The sequence below is a fragment of the Diadema setosum genome, chromosome 17 (genome assembly GCF_964275005.1).
Source record: "Diadema setosum chromosome 17, eeDiaSeto1, whole genome shotgun sequence".
Classification (NCBI taxonomy): domain Eukaryota; kingdom Metazoa; phylum Echinodermata; class Echinoidea; order Diadematoida; family Diadematidae; genus Diadema; species Diadema setosum.
Genome location: NC_092701.1, coordinates 5,668,392 through 5,688,424, shown reverse-complemented (window position 1 = coordinate 5,688,424; position 20,033 = coordinate 5,668,392). Strand labels below are relative to the sequence as shown.

At 36.6% G+C, this 20,033-nt stretch overlaps 1 protein-coding gene across 1 annotated transcript in view; it reads left to right on the top strand.

The window, feature by feature from the left end:
• The first annotated feature begins 3,115 nt into the window (after window positions 1-3,115).
• Window positions 3,116-20,033, top strand: part of LOC140241120 (uncharacterized) — a 44,476-nt gene continuing 27,558 nt past the window's right edge. Inside the window, exons 1-4 of the mRNA XM_072320887.1 lie at window positions 3,116-3,251; window positions 4,076-4,131; window positions 10,205-10,387; window positions 12,134-12,248. Of these exons, the coding sequence (XP_072176988.1) occupies window positions 3,116-3,251; window positions 4,076-4,131; window positions 10,205-10,387; window positions 12,134-12,248 (490 nt within the window). The remainder of the gene's footprint in view (window positions 3,252-4,075; window positions 4,132-10,204; window positions 10,388-12,133; window positions 12,249-20,033) is intronic.

Sequence of the window (20,033 nt, the reverse complement as noted above, 5' to 3'; positions counted from 1 at the left end):
TGGGGCGACTATAGTGAAAAGAGGAGAAAGGAGATGCAAAAATTGAGAACCTTTTCCCAACTTTTTAGAGAGATGATCACCTTTCTAAAAGAACACTTCACGTCGAAGGTATGTGAAAATTTACACGTTCAGAAAGCTGTTGAGCATTTTGAGAAAACTGGAAAGGCAGTTCAAGACATAAGTGAAATAGCGCTAAACGGTATACTTAACAGGACATTTTTATTTCCTGAAAAACAATTCAGTAAATGTCGGAATGCTTTGGAAACATGCTGCAGAGTCGGGGTTTTGACAATGAAGGGAGATTTCACCAGTAGGAAGAGTCGGCGCGATGTAAGCACTCCATCCTTAGTTTCGTCAACCGTATCTTTCCCCCACAAATTGTTTCAAGAATACATTGCTGTGCTTCACATTGGGAATTTATTCGCCAATGATCGTTCCAAGTACGATAAGCTGAAGCACACACTTTTTTCACGATTTAAAGAGTTCCGTTTTTTGCTCTACTTCGCCTCAGCATTAGAGAAAGAGCTTGGTCTTGATATCATCCACGGCTTGATAAAATGTGCTGACCAGACTTTCTGCGTTGATGTTGCGTTTGAATGTCATAATATTGAGGGGGCCATCAGAGCAGTGGGAAAACAATGGAAAGAATATGATCTATCATCATATACGTCAGAACATACAACGTCAGGAGTGGTGTTCATGGTGCGCTGTAACCAAGTGGTAAGTGATAACGCTGGGTTTGTAGCCTCAGAAAGATTATTTGGAATAACAAAGCAATACTGAGCATGTCCATGCGTCATTTTTTCGTGTGACCGAGTGCAAATATGCCAAATTCTTTTTTTTTTCTTATTCACAGTCACTTTCAAGGATGACACAGACTTTGGGAATCTTGAGAGGCATATTCAGTTGGAAAGATGCATTTTAAACTGATAAAATAAATGTAACGGTTTAAAACTGTGTCAATAAAAATGTCGGCCGGTTCGTAATAATTGATCCACGAGCACTTTTTTTTCCATCTTTTTTACAAGGCTCGTTTGAGCCAAGGATTATTTATTTTTTTATGTATGTAATTGAAGGGAATTTTGCTGAAGAATTAATGTAATCACTAGAAAGGCACATTTTTATTTTCATCCGGATGGATATTGCATGATCTTACAACTTTTTCTGACGACACATCCTAATGCCGAAGTGAAATTAGATTTGATTATCCAAAACATTATATTATATTCCGAATAATTGCCATTGGCAGTAAACTTTCAAGGTTAATCGTGGTTATGCTGAATAAGCTTTTCCCGAGGCAAAATTTCATACTGCATGATCAGTATGGCATCATCCCACGTGTTCGACACCTATGCATAATACGGCATAAGATCTCGACGATGAATAAAAGTATAATATGTGTCATACAGCCAGGATATTTTAATCCCGTGTGTGAGAGAGTCACAACTAATATACGTAAAAGATCCTGCTTCACTTATTTATCGTAAACAGCAGGGATTTTAACACAGTTAAACCCGGTGAATAGGTCCCGCCTTACAATTTGTCGAACTGGACCACATGGAAGACTAGTTATTGAAGCTGAATATGGGCTACCGAACCAACTTCTCAGATGGAAAATGAAACAAACGGGCCTACAAGCTATATAGACTCAAGTCAAAGAATCTGACAAACTTATTATTTTGTCATTTTCACCTTATTCACATTATCGCATACTCGATTGGGAAACACATAGAGTATGCTTCTTACGGAGAAGGAATATTATGATAACAGGGAAAAAACGGTCTGCGTAATATTTGTAATGAATCACGGAGATGTCAAACTGATGTTTTACTTTATGAAACAGTATCTTGAAAAATAAATATTTGTATCGATTACACTTTAATAGGACAATTTACGTCCAAACTTGATTGTTTTTTACTTCCTGTATTCGACCATTCCATTCGTATACTACCCGGCAATCCAATTAATTTCACTTGACCTTTAACTAAGACTATTTTGTTTCTTGCCAAATCTGTACTCCTTTTTCTGGTCCGAAATTTTGGAATTGTCTTTCAATATAAGGCAACATTTATGCTTGAATGCCTTTACCTTTAGATTAAAGAAAGTTTGAAAGACATGTAAGCCTTAATGTCAAGTCCCATTTTCTCCCACTATCGTTCATCATTTGCTGTGCAACTCCTCTTCAAGCTCTTTGTATTTTGGTGAACTTATATGTCATGCCTCACAGGCCTTGATGTAGACCTATCATCTCCTATTCCTTCTCCCTTTTCTCTCTCCACCGTTACGTGTATGTCAATGGAGATAGTCTCTTCTTGTTATTCTTTCCACCCTTACTTATACTTTTCCTCTTACTTCAACTACTAGGGAATTGTCTTTTGTTTATGTGTTTGTATTTCGTATGTGTCTCTGCATGTCTTACTTTACTTTTTTTTTTGCTTTTTTATCAGTTTTGTAAAAATTTAATGATTTTTCTTTGTTTGTTTTTTCGAGGGGACTGCAGACTACAAAGTATGATTTTAAGCAGTCCCCTCCCCCATTTTCAACAACTTTTTCAAGTATTTGTCTTGAATTTTATGTAATCTTACCACTGTTCATAGTTTGTATTTCATCTCATTGTTGTGCTATCGTGGGTAATCGAATGTTGTAATAATAATGCGTTGGAAATAATGTGTTGCCTAGCATCGAGCTTGTGGGCCGAATCTGCCTAGTGTTTAGTTCGTGGGACTTATTTTTCTATTTTAGATCGTGTGCTTTATGTATGACACATAAATGTATACAATTCGTACAGATCATAATAAGTAAATGTTCTGTATAATACTTTTATTTTATAGGGTACATGTTGTGAAATCGGATTCCGATGTTCATATTATGTTCATCAACCCTCATCCCAGCTTTTTCTAAGCACATACAAGAAATGAAGTAGCAATCCTGCGTCTACAAAGTTCAAACTTCTTTGTTAATGGTTATTACTCAATTTTATTTTGGTCTTGCCTTTCCACCTCTAAAAGGACTGCTTCCATATTTTTCGACATTTCCCTCCTGTACGTTGAGTAAAACTTTTAAGTATATTTAATCTCCATCCCATCTAGCAAACGTTGTCTATTAAAAATTTGCAATGCGGAAGGACTGTGTCGCGAGACTTGGCGGAGGGGGTGTGCTCCAGCCTCGTGCTGCAGAAAGTACGAATGTGGACACCACTGCTTCACACGGACTTCTACAAGGTTCTTGCTACAAAAGCTTCGACCTGTCAGGCAAGGTTTTATGTTTGTTTTTTGTTTGTTTGTTTGTTTTTTTCACGGTCGTTCTGTATCGTGTATGCTTTGATGAACCCAATGAAGTTAGGGTTTTGCTGTATTTCCAAGAGACAACACAAAATTCTGCAATTATGAACACTCCAAGTGGATAAACTGCTGCATGGCTATAATGGCTTGATTCTTGAACGGTAAACCTGGAATACCTACCTGAACTTGGAAAAAAAAATAATGTGGAAAATTCCCAACACTATTGTTTAAATGTCCTAGGTGTTATGTGTGTAAAGCAGGTCTGGCATTTAAGTCCGACAGAACCCTATTTGGATTTAGCTGTAAGTATCCTGTATGAATCCCAAATTCTCTTTTTTAGTGCCAAGTAAAATTTTGAAGTGTGCTAAAATATTTAATGCCGGCTTCTCATTTTCATGACTCTTGAACTTTGACACGTTTGTCAATATGAGAGAATGGGTTTTGATCCCATAGTTTGTCAACACTAAATTTTGAAGAAATGATTTTGTATATATTATAAAGTATATTGAAAGATGTTTTATTTTCTCCTCAAATAGAAATGCCTAGCAAAGCTTGTCTACTTTGTTTCATGACCTTTACCGAACTAGGCAGATTTAACCTGAATTTATAATTATGTAAATTGTGGCAAGCACCCAGGGGTTTCTATCTTTTGTCAAGTTGGGGCATGTGACGTTCCCTGACTTTTTTTTCCTGTGCGTGAAGCAGTGATCATGTCTAACATTAATTCGAGCCATTTTTACATTATGAATTCAATGAGGTGCTCGAGTATGTGTATTTACTGTGGTCCCTGGCAGTCACCTGCTGTTTGCACCACCTGGTGCCATGTCGGTTCTCACAGCCACTCACCATGGTAGGTGTATTTCATAGATTCATGTCCTCCGATAGGTTTTCTTTTTCTCATTCTTATTTTTCTGTTATAGTACATGCAATAAATTCTCAGAAGCTGGTATTTGCTGATGAAGCCCAAATTTTGCAGTTTTGGGGGCTATATTGTAAGATTGTAAGATTTTATTGACTCTACAGACCCCTTTTCGGGGTATGAGAGTACAAACATATTTACAATATGTGACCGTGCATCACAAAACGAACAAAAAGTCGCACACACTGATTTTGTGTGAGGACTGAAAATAAGTGAAATGGGTCAACCAAGCCGATCTTGACTTTTTCATATTTTCTGAAAGAGCAAGTCTTCTTTTACATTATGCTAAAATTTGGGATCATAAAGCGGGCAGGAAAGTGTGTTTTCTTAAGCAGTTTACCTCGAAACATTTTTGGTAGAATAGTGTGATTAGGTGTGTCTCTAGAGTTCCCTATCATTTCTAAAAGACCTTGTACAAACTCTTCACTTTCAACTGTAATAACTTTTGAAAGGATAATGCTACTGCTTTGTAAGTTGGCTTTACTTATGGACAAGATGTGTTAATGAGGCATGCCTAATTTCAATTTAATCTGATAATGCCTTCATTGTTGTTACTCCAGTGGTTTACTTCCTGTTTTTTTTTTTTTTTTGTCCCATTCTTCGCACAGCCAGCACGGTTTGGTAAAGATTAGGCGCTTGAATAGACACTGTACTTCAGAGCCTCTTTTCTCAGTTCACACTTTTCCGGAGTTTGTGTTTTCTTTCCAATATTTAGATAGGTTAGGAGAGTCCATTTGATTTCAGTTATACACCATCTTAAAGCTTAAAGTCTGCTCTTTCAGAATCTGCCCTTGACTAGAAATTCATGTCTGGCGACTTTTTGTTTATTTTGTGGTGCAGGGTCACATAGAATACAAAAATATAAGTGATAATGTACATGTACATGTGAAAATACAGATATTAATAAATATGTTTACAAAGCAAGGCGTAAGGACGTTTAACTACTCTACCACTACGTGTACACACATTCGCATCTACTTTATTTTCTACAAAACTATTGTCTTTCTTCTTTGGTTTTGCAGAGAACTGAAACGTAATCATTCTAACAAATTTGGCTAGTCGTTTCAAATGGCAAGCATTAGCTGAATTGAATAGTTTGGCTATATGCAATGCACTTGGTCTACTGGCCGTCAAGCTACTTGGTAAATACAATAGTCTCTTTTTGTGGAAAAAGGGACAAACAAAAATATAATGAAATTCATCCCCTATATGTTCAGATGAACATAATGTTATAGTACAGTGCAATTGTACACAACCTGTCAGAGAAAGCATATCCTATACACGTGAGCAATTGTTTGATGTCAGCCTTCATAACACTTGCCATCAGAGGCTGTCTCCGATTTTATGGAAGAAGCTCACCTCCTTGGGGATCTCCCACCGCAAGCCAACACGACGTGGTAGAAGAGCAGGTGTGGGAAGGAGGAACCAACTATCTCTTACTTCCCCTGGAGCTCTAGCCCCTACACGCACAATGTATGGATGGAAAAAGGAAGCATCAGCCAGAAAGAAGCACATTAAGCAAACAGGTTCATATGTTGGGAGTGTCAAAATGGAGAGATAAAAAAACAAATTAACCATCAACAAGTGCAAAATAACACCCAAGCTCTAATCGGTCTGTGGAACGCCCGTTCTATCAGTAACAAGTCAACGTGTATCAGTGATCTGATACAGGAATGCAATCTTGATGCTCTAGTTATCACAGAGTCTTGGCTTTCCGGTGATCACAGGGATGACCATGTTTTAGCCGATCTTAAGCTTTCACTTCCAAATTGTAGCATCTCACATTGTCCTCGCAAGGGTTCGAAAGGAGGGGGAATCTGTGTCATCCACCGTTCTTCTGCTTGCATCTCTTTGAATGATGCAAAGGCCTTCTCATCGTTTGAGCTGATGGACTTTAACATCAGATTCTCACCTGCATCTGTTCTGAGGGTTTATGCCATCTACAGGCAACCACCATCTTCTCAAAATAAGTTGACCTACAGCATGTTTGCTTCTGAATTCTTCACTCTTCTAGAGTCGGCGGCCATTGCTGAAACCTGCCCAGTCATAATCGGTGACTTCAACATCCATGTTGATAATAGCTGTGACAGTCATGCAAAATCTTTCTTAAACTCGTTGGAATCGCTCGGGTTTCAACAACATGTGAAGGAAGCTACTCATCGAGCGGGTCACACCTTGGATTTGATAATTTCTAGGAAAGTTGATGATATAGTTTCCTGTCTCAACCTTATTTCTGGTTTACCATCTGATCATTCTCTGATCATCACAACAATAAACACTACGGGTTCAAAAAATCCTAGGAAGCGCATTACCTTTAGAAAGCTGCGAAGCATTAACATCAGCTCCTTTCGGCAGGACATCAACACTTCTTCAGTTGGGTCTTCACTTTCATCTCACATTTCCACGGCTGTCGACGTGTATAATGAGACCTTGATTCAACTACTTGACAAGCATGCTCCTGCTAAACGCAAGATCATTACCATTAAGCCGTTCGCACCATGGTATAATGAAGAAGTTAGGGAGGCTAAGAGGTGCAGGCGGCGGGCAGAGCGTCGAATGGTTAAATCTGGACTTTGCATCCATAAGCAATTGTACAAGAAGGAATGCGAAGCTTACTACAATATACTTTTCGTAGCCAAATCAAAGTACCTCAAGTGCGAGATCAAGGAATCAAATACCAAGCACTTGTTTGAGGTAGTGAAAAGGTTGTCGACCTCTAATCGTTCCGCAACGCTTCCTGATCACTCTTCTGATGAAGATCTAGCCAATAACTTTGGGGAGTTCTTTGAGAACAAGATCAGCTCAATTGTTTCTTCTTTTGATGATTCTTCTCATGAATTCTCCTGTGTGCCTGCACAACCTGGGATTTCACCTGACTGCAATCTGTAAGAGTTTGATCCTGTTCCCGAAAGCTGAGTGAAATCCCTCATCAAATCGCTATTCTCAAAGTCTTCCAGCGTGGATCCAATCCCCACATGGCTGGTAAAGGCATGTCTCGATGAACTTCTGCCTCTTATGACACAAATCATCAACCTCTCTCTTTCCTCGGGAGTGGTTCCTGAGCAATTAAAGACAGCACATGTGGTACCTGTACTAAAGAAACCTGGTCTTGAACGGAATGATTCAAAGAACTACAGGCCTATCGCTAACTTACCATTTCTTAGCAAGGTCCTTGAGAAACTTGTTGCAGCTCAACTCAGGACTTATCTGGATGAAAACAGCTTGTTTCCACCTCATCAATCGGCTTATCGTCATTTTCATTCTACTGAAACCGCTCTGGTTAGAGTTCTTAACGATCTTCTGCTTGCTCTGGATAAGGGTCAGGAAGCTATCCTCATTATTTTAGACTACTCCGCTGCGTTTGATACGCTAGATCATCACAGTCTCCTTCATCGTCTTGAGTTTGAGCATGGTATCAAAGGAACTGTTCTCCATTGGATAGAATCTTATCTGGAGGGACGCAATCAGGAGATTCTTGTAAATGGCACTCGCTCCAGACCCTTTTCCCTTCCTTTGGGGTTCCCTCAAGGATCAGTTGTCGGTCCCCTGATGTATATCCTGTACACCGGTCCTTTGGGAAGACTTATTAACTCTCATCTTGGAATGTAACATGAAATCTACGCTGATGACACTCAAATATACCTCATCATGAGCTCATCAGATCATGAGGGGGCGATGCTCAGACTCTCCGCCTGCATCAATGGTGTGAAGAGATGGTCATTTGTGCATAAACTGAAGCTTAATGAGCTCAAAACTGAAATGCTTCATCTTTCATCCAAGTTTCGTAGTACAGACCGCCTGCCATCTCTTAACTTTGAATCTGGAAGTATTTCTTCGTCAGAGCGTATTCGAGACCTCGGGGTTATTCTTGACAAGAACCTGACTCTCAATCACCAAATCAAAAGTATATGTCGATCTGCCTCATGGGGTGTCTGCAAAATCGGAAAGATAAGGCGATATCTCGATAAGTCATCCACGGAACGATTAGTCCATGCCTTCATCTCATCACATTTGGATTACTGCAATGGTCTCCTTGCAGGTCTCCCATACTCCAACATTGCACCCCTTCAACGAATACAAGACACTGCTGCCAGACTTGTCACTCGAACTAAAAAATCAGATCATATCAGCCCAATCTTACAGTCCCTTCACTGGCTACAGATCCAAGACAGAATCATCTTCAAAGTTCTCCTTCTCATCTTCAAAATCAACCACAACCTTGCACCACCCTACCTTCAAGATCTTATTTCTCTCCGCTCTGCATCCACATTCTCCACAACCAGACGTCTTCGTTCCGCCACCACTGCCAATCTTCAGTTATCCTCCGGACCTCGTACCAACACACGTTATGGTGATCGTGCCTTTTCCTCTCTTGCCCCTAAACTATGGAACAATCTTCCCGTCAGCATCCGACAAGCCAATACACTAGATTCATTTAAGTCAAACCTCAAAACATATCTCTTTAGGCAGTGTTATCTGTGTCAGTAGTAGTAATAGTATTTGTAATTGTTGTTATATATAAGATTGTTTACTGTACTTATATGTGGATTGCTTCTCTATCTTTGTTTTTCCCCAGCGCTTAGAAATATGATATTAAGCGCTTTATAAATGTTATGTATTATTATTATTAATTCAAATGTCAGGCTTGCATCAAACCTGCCCTTATCAATGGGTAATCCATTAGAACGACATCTGAATTTACTTAAGGTAATATAAATTTTTGTTACACAAGACCTGCAAATATTTCTCAAACATTAAATTATCCTTAAACATTCTATCATTTGTACAAATTCTATTTGACTATGTAGCTGCTCTCCACTCTTGACTAAACATATCAAAAAGTCTATAACTTTTGAGGTGTGTGAAATCCATGCCGCACTAAATCCAACACCTTGTGCTAACCACACATTACCTATATCCCTGCATAAGAAAAAGTATTTGCGATAAGTAATAACCATTGTGATTTTGGCGGGGAGTGTATGTCTCCTTGTAAATGCACAAGATATAAGATATTTGAAAATTGTTCATGAGTGTTTGGTTTCTTTTCCCTTAACTAATCTCAAACAGAATCCAATCATTCGACATTTAATATGGTTCAAAACTACTCCACGTCCAGTTTCACCATAAACCATACAATCAGGATTACATTACATACAATCAGGGCTACATTACATATTATTTACATACGGCATACATATGGTCTGACATGGGCATAAGTGACTGCCACTAACTACTGTGACTTGGTTTGGACACTAACTTGTGTTTAAAGAAAGAAAAAAAAATTAAAATGAGCACACTCCTCGTACTGTTTTATATTCAGTTTCAAGTCATTTTACTGAAAAAAGATCCCTCAGTCCCCTCGTTGCCATATCGATAGCAGACACAATGACTGAATTCTTATATAAATTCAGAATTTCATTTATTAATACTGGTTTTAAAATATGTATACAACGTCGATATACACTTTATGTATTACGATCTTTTTGTGTGGAGCAGGAAAAGTAGTATAATTCAGTTTCATATTTCTTTGATATTAAAACCGACTTGCCATTATCATAAGTCGTGTTTGTATTATTATAATAACGTTCATTTATTCATTCGTCCAAAAGTTCAATACATTCTGTGTTAAGTAGATGTTTCAGGATGTTTTCTTACCCATAGATTAAAGATCTGACGTTGGAACTTTACAAACGCAACGACGACTCTCAATATGAATCTGAGATGGAAATAAACTTGGCCAAATGGGTGTGTACTATGCTGAGTCTTGCGACCTTCAGCGTGAAATGCTACTACTGGCCGGAAAATTTCTTCTCAACAACCACCACCTTGGCGTCATCCTGTCAGGTATCATTTATCAATTTTTCCGTGTAGTTCTCTTGTCGTGCAATGAAGTAAATTTTGGTAGCATTTTACAAAACAAAACAAAAAACTGTTAAGAAACGTTGGGTGTTTTTTAAAACTATTTTTTAGTTTCTGTTTTAATTTTTCCCTTTTTTTCTGACAGATTCAAAGTCTGACGATAACCCTGTTGAACTCCGACAATGATTCTGAATATCAGTTGTCGATGGGAAATGACTTGGCAAACTGGGTGTGTACTATGCCACGTCTTAAGAGCTTCAGTATAGGATGCTACGATCTGTCCGATGAATTCTTCTCAACAGCCGTCGACCTGGCAAAATCCTGCCAGGTATAGTATATATGACACCCTTGTCTATGCACAATTTTTATTTGACTCTTTCTTTGACTCATTAAACGAATCTGAAGTCTCATTTGAGAAGTGTTTGCCATGCAAATTAACACTCGTCTGATATGATTATTTTATGAATAAACATGTAGGCCTACTTCGGAATGAAAGGAAAACCAGTGGTCACTATTTTTTTTTCGCTCAGGATTGTCCTGGCACGTGATCTGCAGGTGGTAGGTGGTACCCTTGGAATAATGATGATGATGATGATAACAATAACAATAATAGTGATAATAATAGTGATGATATAAATTACAACTGGCAGATCTGTGTGTGCATTTTTAACCCGTTGAAGACGGACTGATTTTGCTACAACACTCATATCCCATAGACACCTGCCCGAGTATACTCGGCACTCGTCCTCAACGGGTTAAGTGTGTGTGTGTGTGTGTTTGTGTGTTTGTGTGTGTTTGGGGGGGGGTGCGGTGAGGGGTGGTGGGTCAAGAGTAAACGGTTTCCAACTCGTTCCTGAATCCCGACCACTTATGAATTTAATTCGTACTCATCGGTTCATAACGACGAACTAGAATGTAGTTTTGTAAGGGGTATTTGTACACATGTTGACTAACTTCTCTGTGAAAATGACAGTGATTTGTTGACTCAAGCATATGTGAGTAGGACAAAGTTGCCACTTTTTAAAAGTCAGAAAATAAGTTTGAGTTTCGTGAAAGTGTTACAGTGAAACAGTCTGAATGTTTTAGTGATTATATCAACTAATACGACACAACATATCCCTCTTGTGTATTATGTAAAAAAAAAAGACCAACATCATTGCTGTTACATGTGGGTAACGATACGGCAATATTCTTTCCATAGACTGCTTGGAGTACAGTCATAGGAGGGTTGAACACAGCTATTTTCTTACTGACTGTACTTGATCCACTATGTTGTCATCCAAGAATCCCTTATGATCAAAGGCAATATTACATGCATTCGTTCTCAGACTTGTGTTTCCAATATTTTCTACTCATATAGTTTATGAATGTTCCCTGATACAGAAAGCTTACACGACGCACAGACAGAAACTATAACATTTAGCCTCAAACTTATGATTTGATAGGAATAATATGTACGACATGCAAGTAGATGATAAGTTGAAACCAGATAATCAGTATAATGGGGACATTGTATCGGGAAGATGTATAGTTATGTCTCATAATTTACTTTTAAGTGTCAATTGACAGTTGGTAATAAATCACCTGGTCATACTCCCTCCCCCCACAATTTATAATTTCTGTTTTCCTAACTTAACTGTTTCCAGATCCTATCATAACAAATCTTGTATGATTATGGAATCCTTCAGTACAATGAGTCAACAATAACAAAATGTCTCCTCCCATCCCCCTTTATACCAATAATTCTCTTTGGGAACTAACAACATTCATAAATTTTACTAGTCAAATAAGAAATAACCTTTATTGATTCAATCATTTAATAAGGCTCCTCTTCATCTGATCATTCATCAAAGTCACCTAATGCTATAGTTTTTCAGTTTTTCTTGCTACACGTGAGATTTCTTAACGCTCCTAAAATGATTTCTGTGTTTGTTTCGGGTAAAGCTGTAGTGAAATATATACCCGATTATGTCCGTAATCAGAACAGAATGAAATATGGTCATATATATATATATATATATATATATATTGGCGTCTAAAAGTGTACATTTCACTTATTTCTCTCATTTCTCAGATTCAGGAGCTTTCCATGGAGTTGTATGACAATAAGATCTCACAGCCGGCAGCAGTGAACTTGGCTAAATGTCTGTCGCAGTTTCAACATCTCAAGAGTGCTGATATCAAATGCCGTAACCTGCTTACGACATTCTTCAAAACAATCTCGTCACTGACAACACAATGTAAAGTAAGAATAGTTGATTTGTCTACTTTAACAAAAAGGACAAAAAATGAAGGCGACATGGATTAAAAAACAACAAAACAAAACGAAATATAACAAAACAGAGAACAAGTTAGAGCATTTTCCCTCATGCACCTAGCAGGAAGAAGTGAACTTTAATAAATGCATACGCATCCTGATGCTTCGCATAACGAATGAGGAAAAAGAAATAGAGTACAAGCGTGATCGTTCGAATATGATCTGCAATTTCAATTTCCTTTTTGTGTCCCAGTTAGTGAAACCGTCCAATATAAATCGTAAGATAAGGAAATGTACCTACCAAAATCACGATTTTATGCAAATCGCAACTGTATGAAGCAAGGTTTCCATTGACAGTTTGAGAAAAAAAAAATTATGTGTATCATAGGCATATAATAAGATACTAATATTTTCATGTACTTGTTAGAATTTCTGGTGTTTGATTCATTTCGTTTCCCCTCCTTTTTTTTTTTAACTTCTGCATGCTACAGCTGGAAGATATTAACATCAATGGAGAACCCTTGAGCAAAGTACTCGGTGGCAATCAACAAGACTCTATCTTAGCACAGGTATAAACTCCAATCTGACATAATCTTAACTCATCAACTGTAACATGTAGGCCCACTGTACTGCAGCTAGATACATAGGTGTTTTCACATAATTTAATGTGATCGTCTGCACAGGGAGAATAACATGTCAAAGCAACTTGATGGTTGTTAAAAAGGGTTACGTTGCTCGTGAAAAGGATTACATCACTATACCCTCCCGCCTGATTGATCTGTGTCATTGTCTTGATAGGTAATAAAAACTGCAATGGTGTCTGCGTATTATCCTAGAATGACCAAAGATCCCATTGAATGCAATTAATTTCAATTCAGTATCTATCCAAAACAGAATAATAATAATAATAATAATAATAATAATAATAATAATAATTATGATAATAATAATAATAGTGATAATAATTGACGATAAGCTTATGAGATCAAATGACGATGATAGATTGCTCTATACGGCATGTTCAGGAAAAAAACAACAACAACAAAGAGTTCACTCCCCCCCCCCCAAAAAAAAAATAGAGAAAAATAACAAATAAGTTACTGTAATGTGCTGATCCCTCGAAAAAAAAAAAAAATCCTCTCGAATAGTCTGCGAATGAAGTGACATACACGTTTTAGTCCACAAGCAAAGAAGGACGGACGTGGAACAGTACGATAATATGTAACATAAAGAGAGTGTCAGGATATTACAGAGACACTTATGAAAAAGAGAAAGAAGGCAACATTAACAACAATGACAATAGATATAGAAGTAAGCAGGTAAGAAGGATCGGACAAAGATCTGAAACATGTAGTGGTAAAGCTTGCTGAAGTGGTGGAATACGTTTGCTATAATGTGTAAATTGATGAAACGGACATGTTACATTGTGACCGTCCAGCTCAAACCCCCCCCCAAAAAAAAAAAAAAAATAATAATTTCAGATTGGGGCTCTCTTTGATGGACAAAAATACGTTGTTGGAATTGACCGTCTCAAGTTGTTTAAGTTTGTTTTACCCCGTAGAGTAATCTTTTCTGTACCTTCGATCAAAATTTGTCAGAAATTTGACAAAATAGCAGATTTCTGGTACTTTTGGGACTGGCACCCCTTCACTTTGAAACTGATACTTCTGCACAGCACCCCAGAGTGTCCCTAATCTTTAAATGTTTTTTAGTCCCTTTTCTATGAAACTGCACCTTCTAACTCACTCTTATTTCGATCACTTTTTGAATGGGTTAGGATGGTCCAATAAAAAAAAGAAAAATATATTAACACATACACTTTATATATATATAATATAAAATATATAATTATATATTTATGTATGTATAATTATATATATGATTGTATACATATATAAATATATAATTATATATATATTATATGTATATATATATATATATATATATATATATATACATACATATAGAGGGGGGCTACCCACATATATGCAATAAGCATACAAACACAACAACATTCATTTATATTTCACATTTTGATTATTCTCATAACAATTAAGATTTTTTTCCAATAATGATCTAAATACATAACCTCAATCAATATCACACAATAATCTCAATTCAACGCATTATCATTATTATAAAAGAAAATATGTGTGTTATGAAATTGCACCGTCTTGAAAAAAAAATATATATATATAATTGTCAATATAAATCGTATGATAAATACAAAATATCAAATAGACAATATGTGTTGCTTGGTAAACTCTTTCGATGTATAGCTATGAATATTGCAAATGAATCTAAAATTATGATCAATAAGCTCTGAACACCCATGAGAACCATATTTGGATGGTGATTACAAAACGTTGCACTATTTCGCATTAAAGTAGTTTGAAGAGAGGGCCCGGTGAGAGAGAGGGAGAGAGAAAGAGAGTGAGAGAGAGATGAGAGAGCGAGATAGATATAAAAGCCCATTGACATAATGCCTCATAGATAGTGCAACCGAACAATAAAATGTAAATTATGTAACATACAACTAATCTGCAACTTAATTATTAACAATATACCATACAAATAATATGATAATTATCACCCTGATTAAAGTGAATTCAACAAATCAATGAGATACGGTACTGAACTGTTGCGGAATCACTGAATTTTGCATTTTAATCGTTCTCTGACATTTGATTTTAATACGTAAATGTCTAATGTTCTTACATAGGGGTATGAGGTAGAAAACCTTATCATTTGAAACCATTGTCTCAAATCTCAAATGATGACCAATAAACTCTGAACACCACTGGGAACCATATTTGGATGGTGATTACAAAACTTTGCACTATTTCACATAAAAGTAGTTTGAATAGAGGGGAGAGTGAGAGAGAGAGAGAGAGAGAGAGAGAGGAGAGAGATAGGAAGAAAGAAGCGAGAACGAGAGGGAGAGAGAGGAGAGAGTGAGATGGGTATAAAGGTCTATAGAGATAATGCCTCATAGATAGTGCGACCGAACAATAAAATATAAATTATGTAACATACAACCAATCTGAAACTTAATTTCTAACAATATACCATACAAATAATAATGATAATTATCACCCTGATTAAAGTGAATTCAACAAATCAATGAGATACGGTACTGAACTGTTGCGGAATCACTGAATTTTGCATTTTAATCGTTCTCTGACATTTGATTTTAATACGTAAATGTCTAATGTTCTTACATAGGGGTATGAGGTAGAAAACCTTATCATTTGAAACCATTGTCTCAAATCTCAAATGATGACCAATAAACTCTGAACACCACTGGGAACCATATTTGGATGGTGATTACAAAACTTTGCACTATTTCACATAAAAGTAGTTTGAATAGAGGGGAGAGTGAGAGAGAGAGAGAGAGAGAGAGAGGAGAGATATAGGAAGAAAGAAGCGAGAGAGAGAGAGAGAGAGAGAGGAGAGAGTGAGATGGGTATAAAGGTCTATAGAGATAGTGCCTCATAGATAGTGCGACCGAACAATGAAATGTAAATTATGTAACATACAACCAATCTGCAACTTAATTTTTACAATATACCATACAAGTTATATAATTATCAACCTGATTAAAGTGGATTCAACAAATCAATGAAATACGGTACTGAACTGTTGCGGAATCGCTTAGGTTTGCATTTTAATTGTTCTCTGACATTTGATTTGCGTAGATTACTAATGCTCTTACATGGGGGTATGAGGTAGTAAACCTTATCACTTGAAACCATTTTCTCAGCAAACGTCAGACAAAATTGTTTCCTTCTGTCAGCCAAGGACGTCAAGTTCAGAAGAGTCAGAGCTGTCTCGTATGATTGATAATTCGTTTCTAAGATTATTTTCAGACTCCTTTTCTGTACCCTTTCTAAACAGTAAACATGTTCTTTAGTTAAGCCACCATTACAAACTGGGCACGTATACTTTACAAGGGGTCTGATGAAACCAATGTTGATGGTGCAGAGATCCTCAATTGACAGTCCGTAACCTTTGAAAGTCCTAGTGAGATAAATCCGTCCGTTGGCTCGCTTAATCATAAAATCAACATGACTTTGCCACTTTAGATCATGACGAATGTGGACTCCCAGCAATTTCACAGACGTGGATTGCATTAGCGGTTCTTGGTCAATTTCCAGTGGCCATGGGTTGGGGGATTTTTCATGAAACAGACGTGCATACTCTCACACTTAGCGGGGTTAATAGACATTCCATTAGACGTAGACCATCGGATAAACGCTGAAGAGTCGCTTAAGGGGCTGCTCTCCAGCGAATCTTCAGTCAACAATGGAAAGGGCATTGACATACTTCCAATATGCTAAATAGTATCGAATGTAGGCCTTGAAGAAGGCCAGTAATATATCTTTAGCTGGAGAAGGGACTTGGCCTGTAGCACCATTTTTTTTTTTGTACTGCGCATGACCTGATGACCTGTTAACATGTTTTATGTATTTATTACTATGTTCATTTTTTCCCTTTCAAATAGAGCCACAGTGAAAGTAGCAGCCAAGAAGGTTAATAAAACACATGGAGAAGCAAGGCGATCGGAGGACGAGGAAGGGCAAGTAGACAAACGTACCAATAGAAAATGAGAAGGCAAGGCAAGAGAAAAGAAGTCAAGGCATCAAAGGAAAATTAACCCAGCCCAAATGGCATAAAGATGAGCCACGAAGTTCTCACGGAGCTGATGAACCAGGAAAGAGGTGGAGGAAAACAATGGAAATGGGATATAAAGTATATGGTGAGGGAGAAAGAAGAGAATGACACGAACAGGGGATATTTGACAAAGAGTATAATAGGGAAAGAAAAGAATGAAGTGGAATATAAAAGGAGAAGGGAGGCGAGAATGTAAGCGCCAACAACAAGGCACTGTATTTGGGTGATTAAAAAAAAAGACATACATGAGAGCTCTCAAGGTTTGATGGAGATGCTCACCCTTTGCACTAGATATGAATTATTCAGATATCTATTTTCTCCGCTTGTGTTATGTTCTTTCTTTTGTGTTTATGCTCTTACGAACTGATCGTTCTTTAACTGTATCATATCTATGTTTGTTTTGTAGTTGTTTTATATTGTGTGCACATGTAATGTAATGTATATCAACGCAGGGCTCCTTTGTAAAGCAGCCCTTTTGTGCCACTGAATGGGATTACCCTGCTTTTAAAGAAGACTTAATAAATAGATAAATAAATAGATAAATAAATAAATAAATAAAACAAAATAAGCAGTTTAAAGTTTCTTGTGAAAGTCTAGCTAGGCAAATGCATACTAATCCGAGCATTACGATGTTGGAGATTTCATTGAAATTTCGGATTATTTGATTTTTCATTTCCATACATCATGGGCAGAATGATTAACTTGTGTGACATTTGACATTGGATCTTACTGGTACATAATTTTGTAGTATGTAATGAATAGAAGGTCATGAGACCAAAGATCATTAAGGGTTCCCTCCTGGTTTATTTTCAGATGAACTCTGAAAACATGTCATTCATAAACGAATTTGCTGTGATGAAAATTAAAAATGCTTTTTAGCAACAAAGCTTCATCGATATTATGTGTGTCTGTCGAAGGTGTTGGTGGTTTAAAATAATCAACGTTGGATATTATGATGTTAAGTACTGGAAAGTATGTAATACGCATAGAACATCAAGTCAAACGATTGCTCACGTGTGAAAGGCAAATACATAATTTGTAATTAGCTTGATTCTTCTCATTTCGATCAAGATAAACTTATCACAATTAGACTTATCCATACATCTACGAACATGCAAAATGTCCTTATGAATAACAGTTGGCAATTTGTAATAAAATTTTCATGCTAATATTCGATACTCGCGAATAAGGAATTCCATATTAGTGGGGAATTCTCTTTTCGGGTTTTTCCAAGATCAGTACCATACCTCTGACACTGAATTATGATACAGTTGTAGTGGACAAAATGCTTTCATATCCATTTGAAATTTAATATATATGAAACATATTCATTATGCATTCAAGACTCATTTTATCATATGAATTTGTATTTGCTATATTGTCAACTTACCTGTTAACATTATTTCTAAATAATGGTGAATTTGGCAGTTGGACTAAGGCATTAATTTCCTTTCCAACAAGACATCCAGACACGTAGTTACTGAGAAGTGGAGAGTAAATACTAATATAAGCAAATATGAATCACAAAATAGAGTTCATTTACTGTACAGCTGTATACTGTTACTATACAATATAATTTCATGCATTGGATACAAATAAGCTATTATATTATATATTAAATTACATAGTTATTCTGATATGACATGGGGCGGGAAGATTGATGTAGATTGCCATCTTTTCAATAGTGGATAACTTTTTCCCCGAACTGGTAAATGTTGTAAATACCCGCTTACGTAGTTGTGACACATGACACTCAGTACATTGCTGACAAGTCAAGTTTGTACGTGGAAACTTTCTTTTCGAGTATAGATATTCATGCTATCAATAACACTGGTGTGGTTGAGAATACAGACTGAAGTTTAACCTTTCTCTTTGTAATTATCTGGAAAATGTTTTATCAAGATTGGCAGAGTCGAATACCGTGCCAAAGGCATAACATCTGTTGTATGTGTGTGTTATTGAGAATGTCAGAAATGTGAACATTGTTATCAACAATGCTAAATTATCCAAATTATGAATGCCAATGACCCCACCTGAATGAAAAGTAAGATGATTTCCGGTACTGGTTTAAATGAATGATGTCAAAGTGGAGTCACTAAAATAAAGATCTCTCTCTCTCTCTCTCTCTCTTTCTTTTTTTCTCGCAACTTTACACGTGTGCGATAGAAAGGCTTAAAGCGTAATTAATTTCGTATGACGTGTTTCACACATTATTGGTAAACGTTTTTTTTTTATTATTTCATGACACGTTTCAGAATAAAAGTTCAGAATACACTGCGCTTTTAAAAGGTGATCTGCTTTAAAAACTATCAAAATATGAAAGTATGAGACTTGTGGTAAAATTAGTCTCGCGAAAAAAAGATAACATAAACAAATTGAACCGTGTCAAATACAAATACCTGTTTTTGTTGTTGATAAGACATGCCGTATACTTGTTGTAGAGGTATATATTTGTTACTAGTTTTTAATGCCTGCATATGAATCGAATATCAGCTAGTACGCTTTGATTATTAACCCTGATTTTCTCAACCTTCTTTATATATATATACGTAACACACTCTACATTAGATGCATGCAAATAAGACCCATAATCTTTGTAATGACTTGCATAACACTGTGTGTTCACTGAAAACGTTAAAAACTTCAGCTCATTTGCTTATGTGTGATATCTATTGTGACATCATATTTTATGTCATTGCTTGAAGGTGAGATACTATAGCACACTGTCATACGCTGTACTTCAGTATAATAAAGATGTGAATATCAAATGTTTGAATATTTGGTGTAAAAGTGGATTTTTCTTCAATTTGTTAAATTGCAGTTGAATATTTGTATGCACTTATGTGTGTTCCGATGCAGACATCTGAAGTTGTATCTATGAAAAGAGAAGAGAACAAATTAAATGGTCAAACTTTGGTTTCTCTGTCTCCTTAAACATCTGTGAATTTGAAGATTTTTTTTTTTAAAACCATGCTCTTTGAAAACTGAACCTCCGACTCTGTTGGTTGTGAGTTATTTATTTCTGTTTGTTCTCCCCCATCCC